Raw genomic sequence first — 20000 nt, forward strand, 5'->3', positions numbered from 1 at the left:
AAACTTCTTGGTGTAACTATTGATGAACACCTATAATTTAATACTCACGTCCAGCTAAACATAAAAGAAAACCCACATAAAACTCGGCCTACTTTATAGAAACAACCACTTCCTCTCTCCTGCTACCAGACTAATTCTCCCCACTTCTTATCTCCTTCCCTCTCTACTGTATGGCGCCCCTCTGCTTACTAATTTATCCTCCTCACTATCCTCCAAAATAGAAATATGTTACAATAAAATCTCCAGACTTGCTACCAAAGCCATATCTTCCTCTCATCACTGTACCTCCCTAAAACGACGACTAAATAAAAACTCAAGGTGATATCACATTAGTGATGTCTTAAAGTAGAGTGACATCAGTAGCATGTTGTTCTGTTAGGGATTCTATCCTAAAGATTTACTTCTGTTGTGAGTACATTCATGCCTCTGTACACTTCATAATGTTGTCAATGTATTTTCGTTGACACAACAGGTGGACCAGTAAAAAACAGCATATTAGTGAGGGGGCATGGTGTTGCCACCAATGGCCCATATTCAGCTTGTAGCTAAGGTAATACCACTGCTAATAATAATACCCATTTGTTAACCAGGTAGGCCCTTGTACACAGAGACCCTTTTCATGGCCGACCCAAGAGCAATGTCTAACGGACTTCTCAGGGTTACACAATAGACAAATAAGGGCTGAATGAAACATACCTTGTACTATAGGAACTACATCTCACAGCCTTGACCCCCTGCATCATCTGTCAGGCTTGAGTAAGTTGGTTAACAAAATACCAGCTGGGAGAGGAAGTGGATGCCACATTTTTGCTTGCTTGCTTTCTCCAGGGGATGATCAGAGTATCTGTCTTGTGATGTGCGTCTCCTTATTGATCTCCAGTGGAGTCTCTAAGATCTAGCAGGGTTATCACCTTGCTTATTTGGGAACAGAGCTTCTGAATGGTTGTGCTGTCTTGTGAATGACAGCGCCTTCTCAGTTAGCTCTTGCATATCCACCCCTTTGAAATGCAGAAAAAGGTAGGCACATGTGCACACAATAATTGGCCCCGTTGTGAAATTTACAATTACCTGCACAATGTAGAACAGAAAAATGCAGAAGAAAACTTAGAGGGACAGAACAAAATTGGATCATTAGCATTGTGTGAGATTACTAACCTAAAGACAGACTTTAGTTGTTTGGAGAGGCAGCAAAGTCGTAAGTTGGCATTTAATGCCAAAAAGTACAGAGCCTTACATTTTGGGAAAATAAGGGAAATAAGCACAGTCTGTATCATCCAGTTACTAAGGATACAGTACACAAAGATGTGGAAATGAATATAATACAGCTAATGAATCATGCTGCCGTGTGGTTGGTAATAGAATGCTGGATTGCTGTGCTAAGAATATTGAAGTGTAGGAAGCTGATACAGTACCATTATACATGGGTATGGTGAGACGACCTTTGGAGTTTGTTGAAGGGTATTGGAGACCCTCACAAAAACTAGATGTTTATGGAGAGGCAGGAGCAGATGAGCTTAAATATATTTAGGAAGGGACAAAGAGGATTTGATCTGATATCACAGAATTTTATCAGGTAGTGTTTCTGATCTGATTCTCCCTCTCTTTCTCTCATTTATACAAACTTTCAGATCTCGAGCCCAGGAAGCCAAATCCATACAACACTGAAACCTGAAAACCACGAAATTCAAAACCTCGAATACCTGAGGTTTTGAATTTCACGGTACTAATACACACACACACACACACACACACACACACACCCATTCTCCACACAAACACACACAGTCTGTCTACTACATGAAAACAGGGGGACAAGCACCCCTGCACCCACCATTTGGGGGGCTGTAACTCCCACACCCCTGTACTTAAATATTGTCACTCCGAAGTCGCACTACATGCAAACACACACAAAACACCACCACAAAAGCTACATTCTCCTCACACATACACACATCACAGCAACAAAACACACGGACACTCACCACAGCCCCTATCCAAATCCCTTAACACACACACATACTTATCTGAAGACATAACTGTAGCAGAAGTTTAGAAGCGCGAAATTCAAAACCTCCTGTATTTGAGGTTTTGAATTTCGCGCTTCTGAACTTTCGCTGTTCTGTGGATTCGGCTTCTTGGGCTCGAAATACTGAAATTCGAGATTTCAGTATTTCGAGCTTCTGAAGGGAACCCGTGTGTGTATATTTTATATATATATATATATATATATATATATATATATATATATATATATATATTTATATATATATATATGTGTGTGTGTGTGTGTATATGTATATATGTGTATGTACTGACATTGCAGTGTTTAACTTTGTCTTAGAAGTGGTAATGTATACAATGTTAACTGAAAAACGTGTTTGCTAATCACACTAGTTTTTTTTTTTTTTTTTATAACTGATGTCATCAGTGCAGGGTATTTAAAGATGATACTATACAATGCTTAACCTTTAGCATGTGTAACAAGCACACTTTTTAAAAATGTTTCCAAATGCAGCACAGTTTAGCACTAGTTATTAATGTGGACTGCAAGAAATAAATGGATGTAATGGGATCCTATCTCGCCTACATTCATAACAGATGGGTTCGACTTGGCCACTATACACTAGAACGAAGTCTCTCATTGGCTGGGCTCCCCCTTATCCCAGAATGCACCACACCTGCTTCCCCAGATCTCGTTTGCCGCTTTTCAAGCTGGACGTGGTCTCGACTTGGCTGGAGCTAAGTGTATTTTCTTGACCTTTTTGGTCTTTTTGACTAGGGTTTCTGTCAGTTTTTCAACAAACAGCTGTTTTAACAGCTTTGTGAGAGTTTGTTTCTCAGTTTTGTGAATTTTAGGATTTTTATAATTTTCGCGCTTCTAGTATACTGGGCAAGGCCCGTTTAAATTAGAGGGCCTTTGCCCTTTGCTGTGTGTTTTATTTTGGTTGCGTGACTGAAATTGTTTTGTGAAAAAGTCCAAGTTCCGGATGGTCACCCTTCAGTCCATTCTCCCGTTATTGGAGAAGGATGTCTGGATGTGCTCCATAGACCTCAAGGACGCTTACTATCACATTTTGATACGTCAAGAGTCCAGGAGTCATTTACGCTTCCGCCTAGGAACCAGTCATTTCCAGTTTCGTGCACTGCCCTTTGGTCTCACCACAGCCCCCAGGGTGTTCACCAAGTGTCTGGCAGTGGTGACAGCTCACCTGAGAAGTCTAGGATTCCAAGTGTTTCCCTATCTAGACGACTGGCTCCTCGCTGCCACCTCCAAGCATCTACTGATTCGAGCGCTGATGGCCACAGTAACTTTGGGTCTCTCGCTGGGAATCACTTTCAATTGGGAAAAATCTGTGCTGCGGCCATCTCAGCATATCACCTTTATAGGCGCAGTTTTAGACACAAAAAGGATGCAGGCATTTTTGCCATCAGAAAGAATTCAGGTCCTACAATCTCAGATTCTAAACTTGTTACCCAAATCTCGAGTTCCGGCCAGACAGATTCTTCAGTTATTGGGCATGATGGCCGCAACTATTCTCCTAGTTCCGTTAGCCAGGCTGCACATGCGGGTGCTGCAATGGCTATTATCGGTTCAATGGTCGTATCAAGAACTTCCCCTGAACCATTTGGTTCTGATTACGGACAGTTGTCGTCGGGACCTCCGTTGGTGGCTGCGTCGGTCCAACCTGGACCGGGGGCGTCCTTTCGCCCTTCAGCCCCCAGTTGCCACAGTGACCACGGACGCCTCCCAGATAGGGTGGGGGGTCATTATCTGGACAGGTCTGTCCAAGGCACTTGGCAGGATTGCGAAGCGCACCTTCACATCAATGTCCTGGAAATGAGAGCGGTGCTTCTGGTTTTGCAAGCACTTCATCATGCTCTCCCCCAAGGTACTATTGCGATTCTATCCGACAACATGTCGGTAGTTTGGCACATAAACAAGCAGGGCGGAACCAGGTCCTACCCCCTTTGCAGAGAGGCCATGAGAGTGTGGCGCTGGGCCATAGCTACCCAACGTTTCTTAGTAGCAACGCACATTCTGGGGAAAGCCAATGTGATTGCAGACAGGCTCAGCAGGACTCTCCTGTTGCCCCACGACTGGTCCCTCAACAACAGAGTGGCTGCGCAGATCTTCGCCAAATGGGGTCTACCTTGTTGCGACTTGTTCGCCAGCCCCAACAATGCGAAGTGCAGAGAGTTCTTCACTCTGACTCCCTCCCAGGGGCAGTTTCCCAGGGACGCTCTAGCCCACGATTGGCCTCCGGGTCTGCTTTATCCCTTCCCCCCGATCCCCCTTCTCCCGAGGGTGATTCAGAAGGCTCTTCATGTAGGGAGCGACATGATTTTGGTCGCCCCACACTGGCCCCGTCAGGTTTGGTTCCCATTCCTTCAGAAGTATGCGGTACAGGGCCCTTGGATTCTGGACCCAGTGCCGGACCTGTTGTCTCATCAGTCGGGACACTCTCATCCGTCCCTCCGGTCATTGCGACTGGCTGCTTGGTTACTCCACTTCTATCCTTAGTTAGAGATAACTCTCTTTCTCCAGAGGTGATGTACATTTTGTCCTCTTCCCACAAGCAAGCCGTCCACTGTTAAGCAGTATTCCAGCAAATGGAAAAGGCTTGCCTTTTGGGCCCAGCAGCGAGGCATTGATCCTCTTATGGCCCCAGTTCCGCAGGTCTTGGAATTCCTAGCTTCATTGTTTCATTCGGGCCCTTCAGTCTCCACAATTAAGGTTCAACTAGCGGCCATCTCTAATTTTCATGTTTCCGTAGAGCCTTCCTTAATGGCAAACAGACTTTGCAAGTCCTTTCTTAAGGGAGCTTGGCTCCTCAGGCCTCCTATGGCCCATCCTGTGCCCCCTTGGGACTTGAATTTGGTCCTGGCCTCCTTAACGGCCCGTCCCTTTGAGCCGGCAGCGACTTGTGATCTAAAATTTCTATCTTGGAAAACCACCCTTCTAGTGGCAATAACTTCTGCTAAGCGGGTTTCAGAGATTCAGGCTCTCTGTTCTACTCCTCCTTATTTGATTTTTCATAAAGACAGAGTTTCCCTCAGATTGAATCCTTCCTTTTTGCCTAAGGTAGCATCCCCTTTATGCATTCAGCAATCCTTGGAGCTCCCTGTTTTCTTTCCAAATTTTTCTAATGGAGCAGAATATACCTTCCACCAGTTGGATGTTCACAGGCAACTGCGTTTTTACTTAGATAGGACCAGTCAGGTACGAAAATCTAACCAGCTGTTTGTGTCCTTTGCGGAGAATAGGTTAGGTCTACCAGTTGCCAAAACCACCATAGCCAAATGGATTAAGGATTGCATCTCCTTCATTTATTCCCAGTCAGGCAGAGAGTTACCTTTCCCACTCAAGGCTCATTCTACCAGGGCTATGGCTACCTCTGTAGCATTTCACTCCAAAGTTTCAATAGATGATATTTGTGCGGCTGCTACTTGGTCTTCGCCGCACACCTTGATTTCTCATTATAAGGTTGATGTGGCTTCCTGAGGCAGAGCTTCCTTTGATTCCGCAGTTCTCAGGAGTGTGTTCCGATGAGCCACCCGGGATTTAGGTGCTAGGGACGCTGTCCCATCTGTTATGAATGTAGGCGAGATAGGATCCCATTACATCTTTTAGTTATGTACTTACCATAACTTCAGATGTATGGGATCCATCTCTCCTACATTCATACATACCCACCCTCCTTCCCCCTACCTTTTGGATTTGGAGTAAATATTGCTCTTGCTGAGCTCTTCTTTTGAAGGGCTCTAGTTGGTTACAGTTATTGGTATGTTTTTCTGTACCTGTATGAAGGCGAACAAACAAGATCTGGGGAAGCAGGTGTGGTGCATTCTGGGATAAGGGGGAGCCCAGCCAATGAGAGACCGTTCTAGTGTATAGTGGCCGAGCATCGGCTCCGAACCCATCTGTTATGAATGTAGGCGAGATGAATCCCATACATCCGAAGTTATGGTAAGTACATAACTAAAAGTTATGGTCCGTAGGGTTGACTTGTCAATATTTTTGAAACATTTCTCTATTTTATAACAGTTTCAGCATTTTTTGTTTGGTGTTTGCTGTTCAGTATATGAATGACAGTACTTTGTTGTTTATTAAATTATGTCATAAGATGAGAAAAGCTTATTTACCAGAAAACAATATTTGGTAAAGGTTTGAGCTTGATTGTATTTGTATGCTAGTTCATGTTATTAGCATTAAAGCCACATGTATTCGTTTGCAGTATTGAATTTAGTTATGAATTGCTTTGGTTGTAATTGTTGTGTTATTGGGCTGCACAGCACACTGTGCTGTTTGCTGTAATTGTGATGTTTTTCTTTCAGATATGTTAACACACTGCTGAAACTCATACCTCAGGTACTGGCATTACAGGATCAGCTTCGACAAGCTGTGCAGAATGGAGATATGGAGACATCCCATGGGATTTGCCGAATTGCTGTTGCACTAGGAGAAAACCATTCCAGGTAACCATTTCATCCCAAAAATAATTACTCAGATAGTGTTAAGTAATTTACTCAAGGAAGGAAGTACTCAGTTACCAGTTGAATGCACTTTTTTGGGGAAAATTTTATGCGTCTCATCCAACAATCAGATAGAATCCACAATCTCTTGTACATTTCATGAAATCTGTCATGCTCTTTTTCAAATAATGTCAGTTATTACAGCAATCTATGATATTTGACTCACTGTAATATTTAGTATTGTGGTGCAATTGTACTTTACGAAGCTTTCATATTATATATAACATTTTGTTCTGCATAGCATTCTCTTATATACTTAAATTTACAGTACTTTATTACTTTAATTTGTATTTTTCACTTTAATATCAAAGTAATGTATATTAATTTTATTTTTATGCATATATATCAAGTAAAGCTGCTGCAGCTTATTCAAATACATTCTTTAATTAAATTCACACATCTGGACTATATTCTGCTCATCTTTATCCATTTTAACCTAGTCTGATTCCTGCCTTGTAACCATCTGGCCAGCTAAATCGTCCTATTAGTATTATTCATATTCTTGAATAATCACTATCCTGCTAAGCTTCTTTGAAACCTTCAGTCATCGTACAGACACACATGTACAAGAACTCCACCTCCACTAAGAGACCAGTCAGTAGTGGGGTGCCTCAAGGCTGCATGCTGGGATCACTCCTTTTGTCATTTATTTCTCAGAAGGTAAAGGCTAATAATGTCAGTGGCATTTGGCTGACCAATATAAGGTGTGGAGCTTCTTGTTTAGGCTCCTAGCTTTGACCAGTAACACCTTTAGGTTTCTTTGGCTTTTATTTCCTATGCCAGAAAGTTAATCAATTTGGGATAGCCTAAAAATTGCTCTAAGGGGTGGATAAAGTTTTGGCCAGTATTCTGCAAGCAATGTGTTTTACTAACCATATCCTCCCATGCTGAGATATATTGAATCCCACTGGAAAGACGCAGGAAACTAAGCCAGTTATTGAAGTCCATCTTCTTTTTTTTTTCACACTGTGGCATCATCCTTGCTGAGCGTAGAATGCTGCTAAATGCAAGACACATGCCTGCCTGAGAGACTTTCAGAGAGATCAACAGTGTATCTCTTCATGTAGTCCAGGGAAGTACATGCCAGGTCATTAATGCCCACATGGACTGTGATAGAATTATACTGCTACCTCTAGTGTAGTGATTGGAGTGCACACATAACTTGACAGATCCTGGCTGCAGGTAACCAACTAGCCATTGCCTTCTCCTTGTTGAGTCTGGTGAGTGAGAATAGCCAGTGCCTTCTCCTTGTTTGGTCTGGTGAGTGAGGCATCTGTCATATGAGTCCTGGGCAGTGTTTGCTTGCCTTATGGGCTTTGCTCCTGGGGTGCCACTGTGTATGTAGGCATATGTGTGGTGGTTGGTTTTGTTTTTGGTGAGTGCTTTGGAGATTGCTGAAGATGGATATTGCCATTTATAGGCTTAGAAGGTCTCTGAGGTTTGGGAAAATTGCTTTTTAGTGGTTCAGCATAAGTTGGTCTGTGTGTGTGGTGGTGATATGTGCGTTCTTGACAACCTTGTTTGTATGTGAGATTTTTACCTCCAGTGAGAGTATGCGAGAAATGCAAAGTAACAGGTCTTTAGAAAATCAAAGGACTTGGATGAAAAGCAGTCAGAATTCCAGGAAAAAAATGTCCGAATCCACCATTCGATAAATAGTTTAATAGCTCAGGACATAAGCAGCATGAATAGCAGATCAAAGCTTTCGAGTAAAAGAGTCTTCTTCAGTGTTTATTAAAATTGTCCTACCATAGCACAAGCATATATACAACAGCACAACCAGTCAAAGTACAAACGTAATAATAGCAGCAATTACATCCTTAAAGTGCCCCACATCTTATAAAAGTTCCCTTAAAACTGAGCCTCATTGAGGCTTATATTCTGTCATGTCTATCTTTTAAAAATAGGTTTTATACTATTATTCACATTCAGACCTGGCATATGGTCAGCTCTACAAAAAAAAAAAAAAAAAAAAAATCCATTTATATTTGGCCAACTCCGTTTTATTTATCAAATCATCCCCTATTGTTATTTTTAAACACAACTTGCAAAATTCTAAACTGGAATTTATGCTCACCACCTGCTGTAAGTACATTTCTACGAATGTCAGAACAGTGTGCACTTATTCTCTCTTAGTTTTTTATTTGTTTTACAAATATCAAAACATTGGCAGCATACACAGTTGCCGAAATAAATCACATTTTCTGTGTTACATGTTCCAGCAGCTCTAAATTTAAATAGCTTTTGACTAATTGGATGTATAAAGCTGAAGTCCATATTAATATCTGCACAATGTGTGCAGTTATAACACGGTTTAGTGCTGAATTTATTAATGTTTTTTGTAGCACATTATCTTTCCTTATGTCCTTGTAGCATAAATGTTGCTTTAAATTCTTTTCTCTTTTAAAAACAAAATGTGGTGTCTCACCTACTAGATCAACCACTTCTTGACTGGATGCAAGTATAGTCCAGTTCTTTTTAATTATTTGCTTAACACCTGTGTGTCGGTTATATTTAATCATATAATTCAATTTATCCATAGTTCCGTTTGGTTTGGCTCTCTCCATCTCCACCACAGCGTTATCAGCCTTACCACTCAAATACGGTCTGGCTGTATCATTCCTTAACCCAGTAACTATTCCCTTCATTTCTTGTACTATAACTTCATTGTAACCCCTTTCCTTAAGAGTCTGCCATCTCATTCATTTCCATCTCAAAAATTACATCTTTCTTACTAAGTCTACTAGCTCGCATAAGCTGTCCTTTTACTACCTCTTTAAAAATATGCCTGGGGTGTAAGCTTTGTGGGTGTACATACTTACTAACTTGTACATCCTTCCTATGAATTGTGGAATTAAAATACACATTATCACTAGAAATGATGAATTCACTTCAAATCTCCAAAAGTTTGTGGTAGTGTGCAAGAATTCTACAAATGCATTAAGTTCTTCCTTAGTACCATTCCATAACAGGAAGACATCATCCACAAATCTTTTAAAGAACACTAGATGTTCATTTTTATGATTCATCTCTTTCTGAGAATATGTATTGTTCTTCCCATCTAGCTAGAGCTATGTTAGCATAGATGTTAGCTGTTGGCGTACCCATAGCCACCCCCAGACATTGATGGTAACAGTCATTATTAAACACAAATATGTTCAAGACACAGTCCAACATAGAACATAATAGGTTCACTTTCATTTCATCATATACCTTATGTACTGTTAAATATTCCCGTACTGCTTCAATTCCATACTCATTGGGAATAACTGTGAAGAGTGACCTAATGTCCATAGTTACTAAAAGGATGGCAGAGCTTACATTTATTAGAGACCACTCTTTTAACATCTGTAAAAAATCACGAGTATATTTAATATAACTATGGCAGTATTTCAAAGCAGGGACTAGTTGTCTATCCACATATTTAGAAATTGCTACTGTAGCCCATTTCTTTCTTGACACAATAGGTTGCATTAGTGGCCTGACTAGACTCTTATGGATTTTGGGTAGTCCATAAATGAAAGATGTAACTGGGTTAACCAAATACAACTAATTATAGGTCTCTGGTGTAACTGAGCCATCCATCAGTATTTCATATAAAAAAGTTTTAACCTTCATAATAACATCAGATATAAATTTCCAACTTTCACAAAAGTTGAAGTATCAGATAATTTATGCTACAAGGATATAAGGAGAGATAATGTGCGACAAAAAATTAATAAATTTGGCACTAAACCGTGTTGTAACCGCACACATTGTACAGATATTAATATGGATTTAGCTTTTGACTAATTGGGTGTATAAAGCTTATTTTATTAAATACTGAAGAAGAGTCTTTTACTCGAAAGCTTTGTTCTGCTATTCATGCTGTTTATGTCCTGAGCTATTAAACTGTTTATCGAATGGTGGATTTGGACTGTTTTTTCCTAGTATGCAAGAAATGCAAATGCAGAATTTGTTTTGTTTAAGGATTAAATGGTTGTCTGTGAATATGAACATACTTTGTCTCAGGATGCCCATATCTACCAAACTGGCTATGGAGTTGTTTGGAAGTTGCATATCCATGTTTTCCAGATCTATATTTGGGTGGCTTACTGTAGATCATGGACTGGGTTATGCAGAGGTCCTTGGGTGGTCTCTGGGGTTTGGCACTAGACTAGGTTAGATTGTGCTGAGATTTAATAGTAGTGTTTTAATGTGCAAACCAGCTGCTCTAAGCTTGTCTCCTTGCAAAGGCCATGTCTTAGCCACACTAAGTTATAGGTTTTAGTTCTGTGGGAAGTTTTATAGATAAAACTTTACTTTATGAACATTTGTGTCTATACAGGGCACTGCTAACTTCTTGATGGTATAACACCAAGAAAAAAATTGCTTGCGAGTATAATGCTGCAACAAAATAACTTAAAGCAATTTCAGGTATTGGGGACCTTCTGAATGATTTAAAGGCAAAATCAACAAATAAAGCAAAACTAAAACAGTAGCACTCTAAAAAGTGTAAAGCAGTAAAAAAAATCTCTTGTCTGCCAAGGATGGGACAGAATTAACTCAGGACCCCATCAGAGTGTGGCGAGGGCACTGAGCTAATGGGAGCTCTGGGGAAAATGAGCAGAAGAAAATTTGTAGTAAGGTAGGTTTACTGGAGTTCAGTGCTGGTTTGCTGGGTGGGCACTTGGATATGTGGAAACCAGTGGGTGGGAAACTACTTAAATAGGTCACATAACAGATAATAGCAATGAAAGAGGGGAGGGATGGACTTTGGAAGTCAGATTACCGTAAGGGGCGAAAGCCAGAAATACAGACTTTTGAAACCACAGTAAGTGAAGGGTGGAAGTGCTGAGGGAAAAAAATCAAACTGTAGCTCTAGTCCTAAGGTTAGAATTTCAGAAACCTTTAGCTTAATCTCTCAGTGGGGGGGTGTGGCAGACTCAAAAAAACAGTAGCAAGGTAAACAGAACGGCACTGGAATGCAACTTTATGCACATATATACAGCTATAAAAAGTACTGAAGCACAAATCCTGGAGCTAAATTCACAGTGCTGCCATTATTGCAATCCCAGCACAGACTTTGGTAACAGATTAGTGAAATGCAGCCTTAAGCATAACCTTTTGTTCTGTGGTATTCACTTTCTTCAAGTATTTGTTTTGACACTGACTGTCTTTTGAATTTGTACACCAGGACTTCTGAGCTGTGTTATGGTGTCTCAGACATAAGATTCTTCATTTAGAGTTATTTTAGGATAAATTCAAAATATATCAGCTAATCTCTGAGAGGATCCTCCCTGTTGTCAGGAAATCCATACTTCTTCGCCATGTGGATAAACAGCAACTGCTGCCAGTTGCAGCTGGTGGGCTTCAATATGTTAGGCAAGTATATACTAGTATGACTTTTCCTTTCTTTTTTTTTTCTTTCAGAAAGTGCTTGCTAGGTGGTGAAATGACTGGCACAGGGAATGTGTATGCTTGTATAGCTAATGCATTATACACCATGCCTCTCCATGATGTTCATATCTAAATTAGAGTATGAAAGCCTTTGGAAAAAATATGTTCAATTTTGATTGGTGGAAAGAATGATTGCAGCCTTGCAGCTCATCAGACAGGGCTTCTGTTAGATTTTCATGGTAAGAACATGCTGTTATTTCAATGTGGCTGTTGCATTGTTGCTTTTCTCTTTTTCTAGTTGTCTTTTCCTAAGACTACGTCTGCCACCTGCACATCTGGGTACAGTGGTGGTTCCCACATGTATCTGACAAATGTCCTTCCTTCTTAGGTCACTGTTGCAGTACTTGATAGGTTACCTCAAGCAGGATAACTTAACATCTGTCTGGCGTACCAAAGACAAAATCTTCTTGAAGCACCATACATTCTGCTTATGATCTCAGCCTGCAGGTGTAGGGGTACATAAGGGGCTATATGAGCATAAGATCATCTAACTATCTTGCTGCGTCTGTCTGAACATGATGTCATTGCTGCTACAGTCAGATAGGTATGCCGTTGGGGAACCTTCTTTAATGTTTCTTTTTATACATAAGATTTGCTCTTGTCAGCTAAGAGAGGGAAGTGGGACTGTGGTATGCAGATCCCTTATAACAGCCTTCATTCTCTGCCTGTTTTACTTGGGGGCTGAGCATGATTATAGGAATTGTAAAATTTGCCGATAGTTCATCCCAAAAACCCTTTGAATCAGACTTTCCTTTAATTACTTAGGGACCCAGCGTCTGTTGGACCCCCTCCTTGCACCCAAAAAGATGATCAAAAAGACAAGGCCTGAATCTTCAACTGCCCCATCTGATTCAGATGTTCCTCCTAAGATGCAGCAGGAATCTGCAGTACGTCCAACCCCTCCTTAGATGCCCAGTACCCTGACCCTACCAGAGGCCCATATGGTGACTGCTAACTGCATGTCTGACAGGACTGCTCCTGGGACAACAGTAGAGATGGGAAAACCTGGGGTGATCATCTCAAGCGGGACCAGAGGGCATACCTCAAATACTTGTTAGTGATGAGGTACTGGTCACCTTAATCAAGGTCCGCCAGGGTTCAGAATCATTACGCTTTGTTTAGGGTAGATATCCCACCTAAGAAATGGGAACAAAAATCTAAACCTATTTCTCCTACTAAAGACATTTCAGAAAAAGGAATGGCTTGAATTCTCACAAGGCCTATTCAAGGCCATTTTGTCTGTGAAACCCCCTTTTCTTCATTGCCACTCCTTCACAAGCACTCCCATCCTTCTAAACAGGCAACTTGACTCCTTGTCTGAGGTGGAGAAATCTGAATCGGATGAGGATTCCTTTCATTCCCTTGGACAGCTTGCTTCAGATGATGATTGACACCTTGACCCTGACTCCCCCATTGAAGAAAATTCCTTTAGGGAGACTGTCATTAGGAAGTTGCAACGTTTTGAATGGGAGTCCAGTCAAGCCACTGATGTACAACAAAGATGTTATGATTTGCTTGAGGTAGAGGCTCCTAAGCCAACCTCCTGTTCCCCCAGTCTCACAAGCCTTCCTTGATGCTTTTGCATACTCTTCTACCCTCTATTCACAGCCTCCAGCTCCCAAAAAGTTTTATGAAGCCCCTGAGGACATGAAGTTTCTCTACAGAAAGCCCTGTACCCTGTAGACCCTTCAGTCTTTTCTCTTTCCACTTCCAATGAGAAGCCCACTAATCTTTTACCTGCAGTTGCCATTAGAAGGAGCTAGTAGGGCCATGGGACCAGTTTTTGGTAAAAGGTTTACATTTCTATCACCTTAGCTTTTAGGGTTCCAGATTATCAAACTGTGATGACAAATACCTTTTGTCCATTCCAGTGGAGTTGAATAAAGCTATGGCTAATTTAGACAATTCCAAAGGTAAGGCACAGGCACGGTCAGTACTCAGGCTACACAAGTAGCCAGACATTTCATTAAATGCAGGTATGATGCTATAGGACTTCCTCCATGGCTGCATCCACCGTCATTGTTATCTATAGATTTGTTTGGCTGTGCTTTCATTCTCTTTGTGAGTATGTCAAGGTCAAGCTACTGGATTCTACATTTACAGGGACCTTTTTTGGCCATACTGCAGCCAGACTTTTCAAAACTCTGCAGGAGAAGGGAAAAAGAGTACATGATTTTAAGCAGATTTTCTCACATGAGTCTCTAGATATCGAAGCAATCATCCTTCCAAGCCCACTTTTGTCTGTAGGGAGCAAAGCCTCCCAGAAGGGCAGAAAGCAGATTTCAGGAGGAAACTGTCAACGAATCTAAACCTGGAAAAGTCATTTTTCCAGGTAAACCAGCCTCTATATCCTGCCTCCCCCCTCGTTCCTCTGTTTAAACACCCCACTTTTTCTATAAGACTTATTCTCTCTTATCCAGAATCTTTTCTTCCAAGGGATTATACAAACTGTACTACCCAAAAGCAAAGGAAATTTTTTTTTGAGAGACTACCTAGTTTTCTGGTGTCCTTAGACTTTAAGGATGCTTACTTGTACATCCCTTTTTACCTTACCTGCAGAAAATTCCGTAGGTTATCTTTTTTTTTCCATCTCACTTTCAGTTCTCTGCTTTATCTTTTAGTCATATCTACTGCTTCTAGGGTATTCACATAGTGCCTCACACCAGCCACTGCCTTTGGCATAACTTAGGGAATACAAATATTTCCCTGCCTGGACAATCTTATCTAGGCCTAATTCCAGGAAACTCTGCAGGTGAATCTCAGCTTCACAATTTCACCTGTGGAAAAGCTTTGAGTTTCACTGTCAACTTCAAGAAGTCTTTTCTGACCCCCTTCAGGATCTGGTCTTAGATGGCAGACAGAATACCATTGATGAGTACCCCTGTCCACCTACTTCCAGAACTTACGTTCTGTGGACTCTACCTCAGCTAGAGAAATCATAAAAACTGTGGGCTACATGGCAGCCACAATACCTGTGGTGCCATTCAGTGGACTGCACACAGTAAGGATCCAGAAGTACCTGAAGTACCTCTGGTCCCAGCACTGTCGCCCACTTTACATCTAATCCCTCACTTGCCCTTTCTAAAGAAGGAGTTGCAGTGGTGAGTCTCTCAGTCAGTTCCATCCAGGGCTACCCTTCTGTGCAGTACACTCATTCAGCATCTACATACATATGTTTCAGATCTGGCTTGGGGTATGTGGGCTTGGGGTATGTGGGTAGGACCATGAGTTCAAGACCAGTGGTCCTTCAAGAGGTATGGAACTGCACCATCAGTGTGAAGAAAGTGAATGCCCTTATTCAAACCCTTCAGGTATTCTCTGTCTCCAGGACTCAGGCCCCCACATTTTCAGACAACACCATGGTCATGTGGATATGAACAAATGTGGAGGGGTTAAGTCCTGCCATCTGCTGGCATGGTTCTGCACAATAAAAGCAGTTTTGTCCTTCCAGACTGTTTATATTTTAACAGAAGACAATGTTGTTGCAGACTTCACAAGACCATCATGAATGGATGTTGAACAGGGAAGTCTTCCTGGGCATTGTCTACAGATGGAGTTCTCCCATTAGAACTGTTTACCTTTTCCCAGAGCAGACAGCTCAAGCTGTTCTTCTCCATGATCCCTTGTCTCCAGCCCTGGAGATCCAATGCTATGTCCTTTTACTGGGAGGGGGGGTGAGGGAATTCCTTTATGCCTCTCCCAATCCCAAAGGTGGTTCTTAAGATCCAAGGGGACAAACTACAAATCTTGGCATTGACACCCTTCTGACACAGGTAGCATTGGTTCCCTTTCTCCACCTAGTAAAGATCCATCAAGATCTGATGTCATTTTCATATATTCCTCAACTGATGGGATCTTTGATCTGACCTCTGATCCAGCTCTGCCGCATTTACCTAGACTCTTGGATCTGACTCTCAAGCTCCTCCCTTTACCTCAGATCTCGTTTGCCATGTCTTCGCTTCAGATGTGGATCATGATTTCTCAAGCTTATAGGGTGTTTTTTAAAGCTTATTTTCAAATAAAATTAGAAATTCTTTACAATTTCTTTCTGCATTTCTACCTTCCACCTTTTGTAGTTTTTGGTGTTTCTTTGTTGGGCGTTAAATGTTTTTTGCTTTCTTGCCTTTTTTTTTCTAGGGTACTGCTTAACATTGTTGGTATTTTTCTCCTTTATTTCTTCTTCTTCCTACCACTCATAGAGTAATTCTTGTACACCATTGCTGGTTATTTGTCTTTTATGTAATTTCCATAGCGTCCAAAAAAAAATCTTTTTCTCTTTTTCTGATTAAAAAAACCTACGGATTTTAAAAAGTGTAGTTCCTGAGGGCATAAGATACCCAACCCAATTCTTATGCCCAGAGGGAGTGCGTGTATTGTTTAGGAGCATCCCACTTTGAAACTCCTTGTCAGATTTGAGCAGACTTCAACACTCTGGCGTTGAGTGATCTCTGGATCTCTGGAATAAGCTGGTCTTAGAAGAAGAATAGTTCCAGGACCGCAAAGTGAAGACAATAGTTCGTAAAAAAGGTAAATCCTTTATTAGTTGCCAAGTGGTAAAAATCCAAAGACAGTTGGTACAAGACAGCAAAATCAGACCAAATGGTAAAAATCCAAAGTCAGTTGGTACAAGACAGCAAAATCAGACAATTGAGACTGTTTTGAGCAAATGAACAACCAAATAGTAAAATGAAATGGAAAATTAAAATGTGCATAGATTGAATTGACATTGCATTGTTTATACATGACTGGTAAACCAAGTGAGTGTTATGATGGGATTAAAAACTTGGGTTGTCCAAAAAGTTTGGATAGAAATACAAATACAAGTACAAATGAAAGTTTAAAAAAGCTGTGTGTGATCCAAGTGAATTTGAAGTCAGCAGTCCTGTGTAATATGATAATCAGTGTAGTGCTGTTGTGTTAGCCTTAAAAATAGATGTTATGATGCACATGAATTTGCACTACTTGGTGACTTGGGGCAAGTGTGTTCGATGGACAAAAAAACAGTATTGAAAATAGTGAAAATAGGATGAGACATGCTATAATCTGGCCCTTCTGAGCTTCAGAACTGAGCCTATACTGAGTGTACCATTTAACCCCGGGGGCCTGCCTGCATCTAGCTTGAGTTGCCAAACAAGCTCCCTGTATTCCAAGGTCGATTCCCAGTCCCCTCCTCTAATGTTAGGGTTCACTTGTTCAAGGATCATGAAAGACAACTTGTAATTGGGACATGTAAGTGAGTGTTTGAAAAAAGCGTTGCTTTCCTTTTTCTTTTCAATGTCGTAAGTGTGTTCGTATAGCCTTTTCCTGAATTCCCTCTCTGTTTTGCCCACATAAAAGGCACCACAGGTGGTGCAGAGCCCAATGTAAACAACCCCTTTTGTTCCACATGAAAAGTGACAGGGGGATCTGATGCAGGTGTGTCTGGATGCAAGGTGGATGTGGGATTTATTTGCAATGAGAGGACATTGCTTGCAGGCACCACATTTGAAGGTGCCCTTGTTGTTGTGAGAGTTGTGAGTAGTTGCAATGGGTTTTCTCTCGAAGATGTCTTTGAGGTTTTGCCCCCTCTTCCTCACAAAATTAGGTTTGTCCGGAATGATGCTCCTGAAGTCGTCATTGCCAGCCAGTACAAACCAGTATTTGGATACAATAGTTTCAATTTGTTCGGAGTTGTCAGAGAAAGTGTAAATGAAATTGCCGTCCATTTCTTTGCTCTGTTGTAACATGAGGTTGGGGATCTGCACTTGCGCAAGCAGTGGGGGATATAAGGAGTCCCTTTTGGCAAAGATTTCATCTTTTAGTGAGTTGAGCAAGTTCTCAGGGTAGCCTCTTTGGGTGAACATGTCGTATAGATTGTGAGTCTCTTCTAGAAAATCGGAGAGTTTACTGCACATTCTGGATGCTCTTATAAGTTGGCCCTTGACTATGCCCTTCTTTTGATGAAAAGGGTGTTGACTCTCATAGTGTAGTAGACAGTTCGAAAAAGTGGGTTTCCTGTAAACCTTGGAGTGTAGTTCCAAGGATTGGGCATCCCTGTAAATGGTAACGTCAAGATAGTGCAGATGTTCATGACTGATGTTGTGTGTGAAAGTCAGAAACTCTGTGGTACTGTTAATGTATTCCAGAAAACTCGACAGTTGGTGTTCAGTACCTTTCCAAATGAGGCAGATGTCGTCAAGGTATCTGCAATAGAAGGTGACAAACTGTGCCCAAGTAGTGCCAAAAATGTAGTCCTGTTCCCATCTGTGCAAAACCACATTGGCATAGTTGGTGGCGCAGGAGGCCCCCATTGCTACTCCTTTTTCCTGTTTGAAAAGTTCCCCATTAAAACAAATGTAGTTGTTGTTTAAGACTGTGCTCATCATGTCAATAATTAAATTGATGAAGTTGTTACCCAAATTTGTTTCTTTGGTGAAAAAGTCACTAAACCAGTCTAGTCCTGTAGAGTGGGGAATACTGGAAAAAAGGTCTTTGATGTCAATAGTGACCAAAAAGGAGGAGGGGGGGCAGTTGGACACAGGGAAAAGTTTCAGAAATTCCCATGAATCTTTGCACACGTATGTGAGAGCATGGGTGTGTTGTTTGGTGATGTGGTCAATGAACTTGGCAATAGGCTCAGTCACACCCCCCGCACCCGAGACAATGGGTCTGAAGGTCAACGGACTGATGCCCTTGTGGGTCTTTGGGATTCCGAAGATAACTGGTACAATTGGTTTGTTGACAAGTAGAAAATTGTACAGTTTATTATTAATGGATCCCTGTAGCAAACTGTCGTACAAAGAGGATTTAATTTTAATTGGTCTTAGAAGAGCTGCTTCCTTCTCCTGCTTTTTCCTCTGCTTCTGTTTCAGGAGCTCAAACATCCACCAAGGGACAAAAAAATCCTCTTCAGAGTCCAGGGAACACAGAAAATGCTCTCCTGCCCTTTCTCCAAAACCTGCTTCAGCCTCTGAGCTGTCAGCTAAAAAAGTGAAGAGATCAGATCCAACACCTTCGGATCAAACTGTTGGGACACTGAAATCTCCCAGAACTTGGAGTCCTCATTTCTCACCACAGCCTATTTCCCCATGCCTCCGATCTCCTTTCTTACAGGAGACGCCAAAGAGGAAGTCACTTCCCTCTTCCACTTCATCCTTTGTCATGTCCTCTTGGTGCCTATCCAAAGCAGATGTGGATAAGATGATGACGTTTCTGGGAACTCCAATTCGGATGGTGGTATTGTCAACTCTGTCTCCTATTGGATCAATGAGCCTACAACCCGTTTCTCATCCACTTGTTTCTTCTCTGATTCATCCAATTTTGGAGCTTTTGGATCTGAGAATTCTGAGGGTCGATGCACTGGATCCGAAGACAGTTAGTTCTTCGACTCTGACTCATCCCTGACTCGTTTGGTGCTGATCCCTCTAGAGCAGGACAAGACTTGGAGCTGAAGCTTCAGTGCTGGGTCCAGGAGGATGGGTTTGACTCTGAGGTTGTCAGAGCTGTCCCTTCCCCTCTGTGCTTCATTGCAAGATAGCTTGGTCGGACTCCTCCCTCACAACAAGACCTCAGAGAGATTCAAGCTGGGAAAGCATATGTTTATAATGTCTGAGCTATTGGATATGGACCTAATGATTTAATCTGCCATTTCCATAGTAAATTCCTTGCTTTTTCTCATGCAGAGTTATATGCTGTTATAAATGAATCCCCTACTGTGCCAGCTAAGGATTTTTCTGAATAATTCCACGAGCATTCCCATGCCGTTACTCTGCCCTTACTCTCCTTAACTTTTTATTTTGGGTTTTGTCCCTATTTTATTCCCAGCTGTTTTGCCAAAATCACCAGTTATTTTCCTACTTTATTCCTTTTTTTCTGTTAATGTTTCTGTACTACTGTCTTTCAGTGCATGTATGAAATGTGTCAGAATACCAGCTTTGTGGTTTTCTGTGGCTGAGGACTTCATGGATCAGTACCTCTCAACAAGGGATTATTCTCTCTCCATCTTACCTCACTTTTCCTAGTTAGCCTATTTCACTACTGTCATCTGT

General features: G+C 41.5%; 1 protein-coding gene across 1 annotated transcript in view; it reads left to right on the top strand.

Moving 5' to 3' along the window:
* Positions 1-20000, top strand: part of IPO13 (importin 13) — a gene marked incomplete in the record, with an annotated part of 1347960 nt that overhangs the window by 146341 nt on the left and 1181619 nt on the right. The window contains 1 exon segment of the mRNA XM_044085442.1: positions 6337-6477. Within this exon segment, the coding sequence (XP_043941377.1) occupies positions 6337-6477 (141 nt within the window).

The sequence above is a fragment of the Protopterus annectens genome, chromosome 10.part0 (assembly GCF_019279795.1).
Source record: "Protopterus annectens isolate FY-2018-M chromosome 10.part0, PAN1.0, whole genome shotgun sequence".
In the NCBI taxonomy this organism is placed as follows: Eukaryota; Metazoa; Chordata; order Ceratodontiformes; family Protopteridae; genus Protopterus; species Protopterus annectens.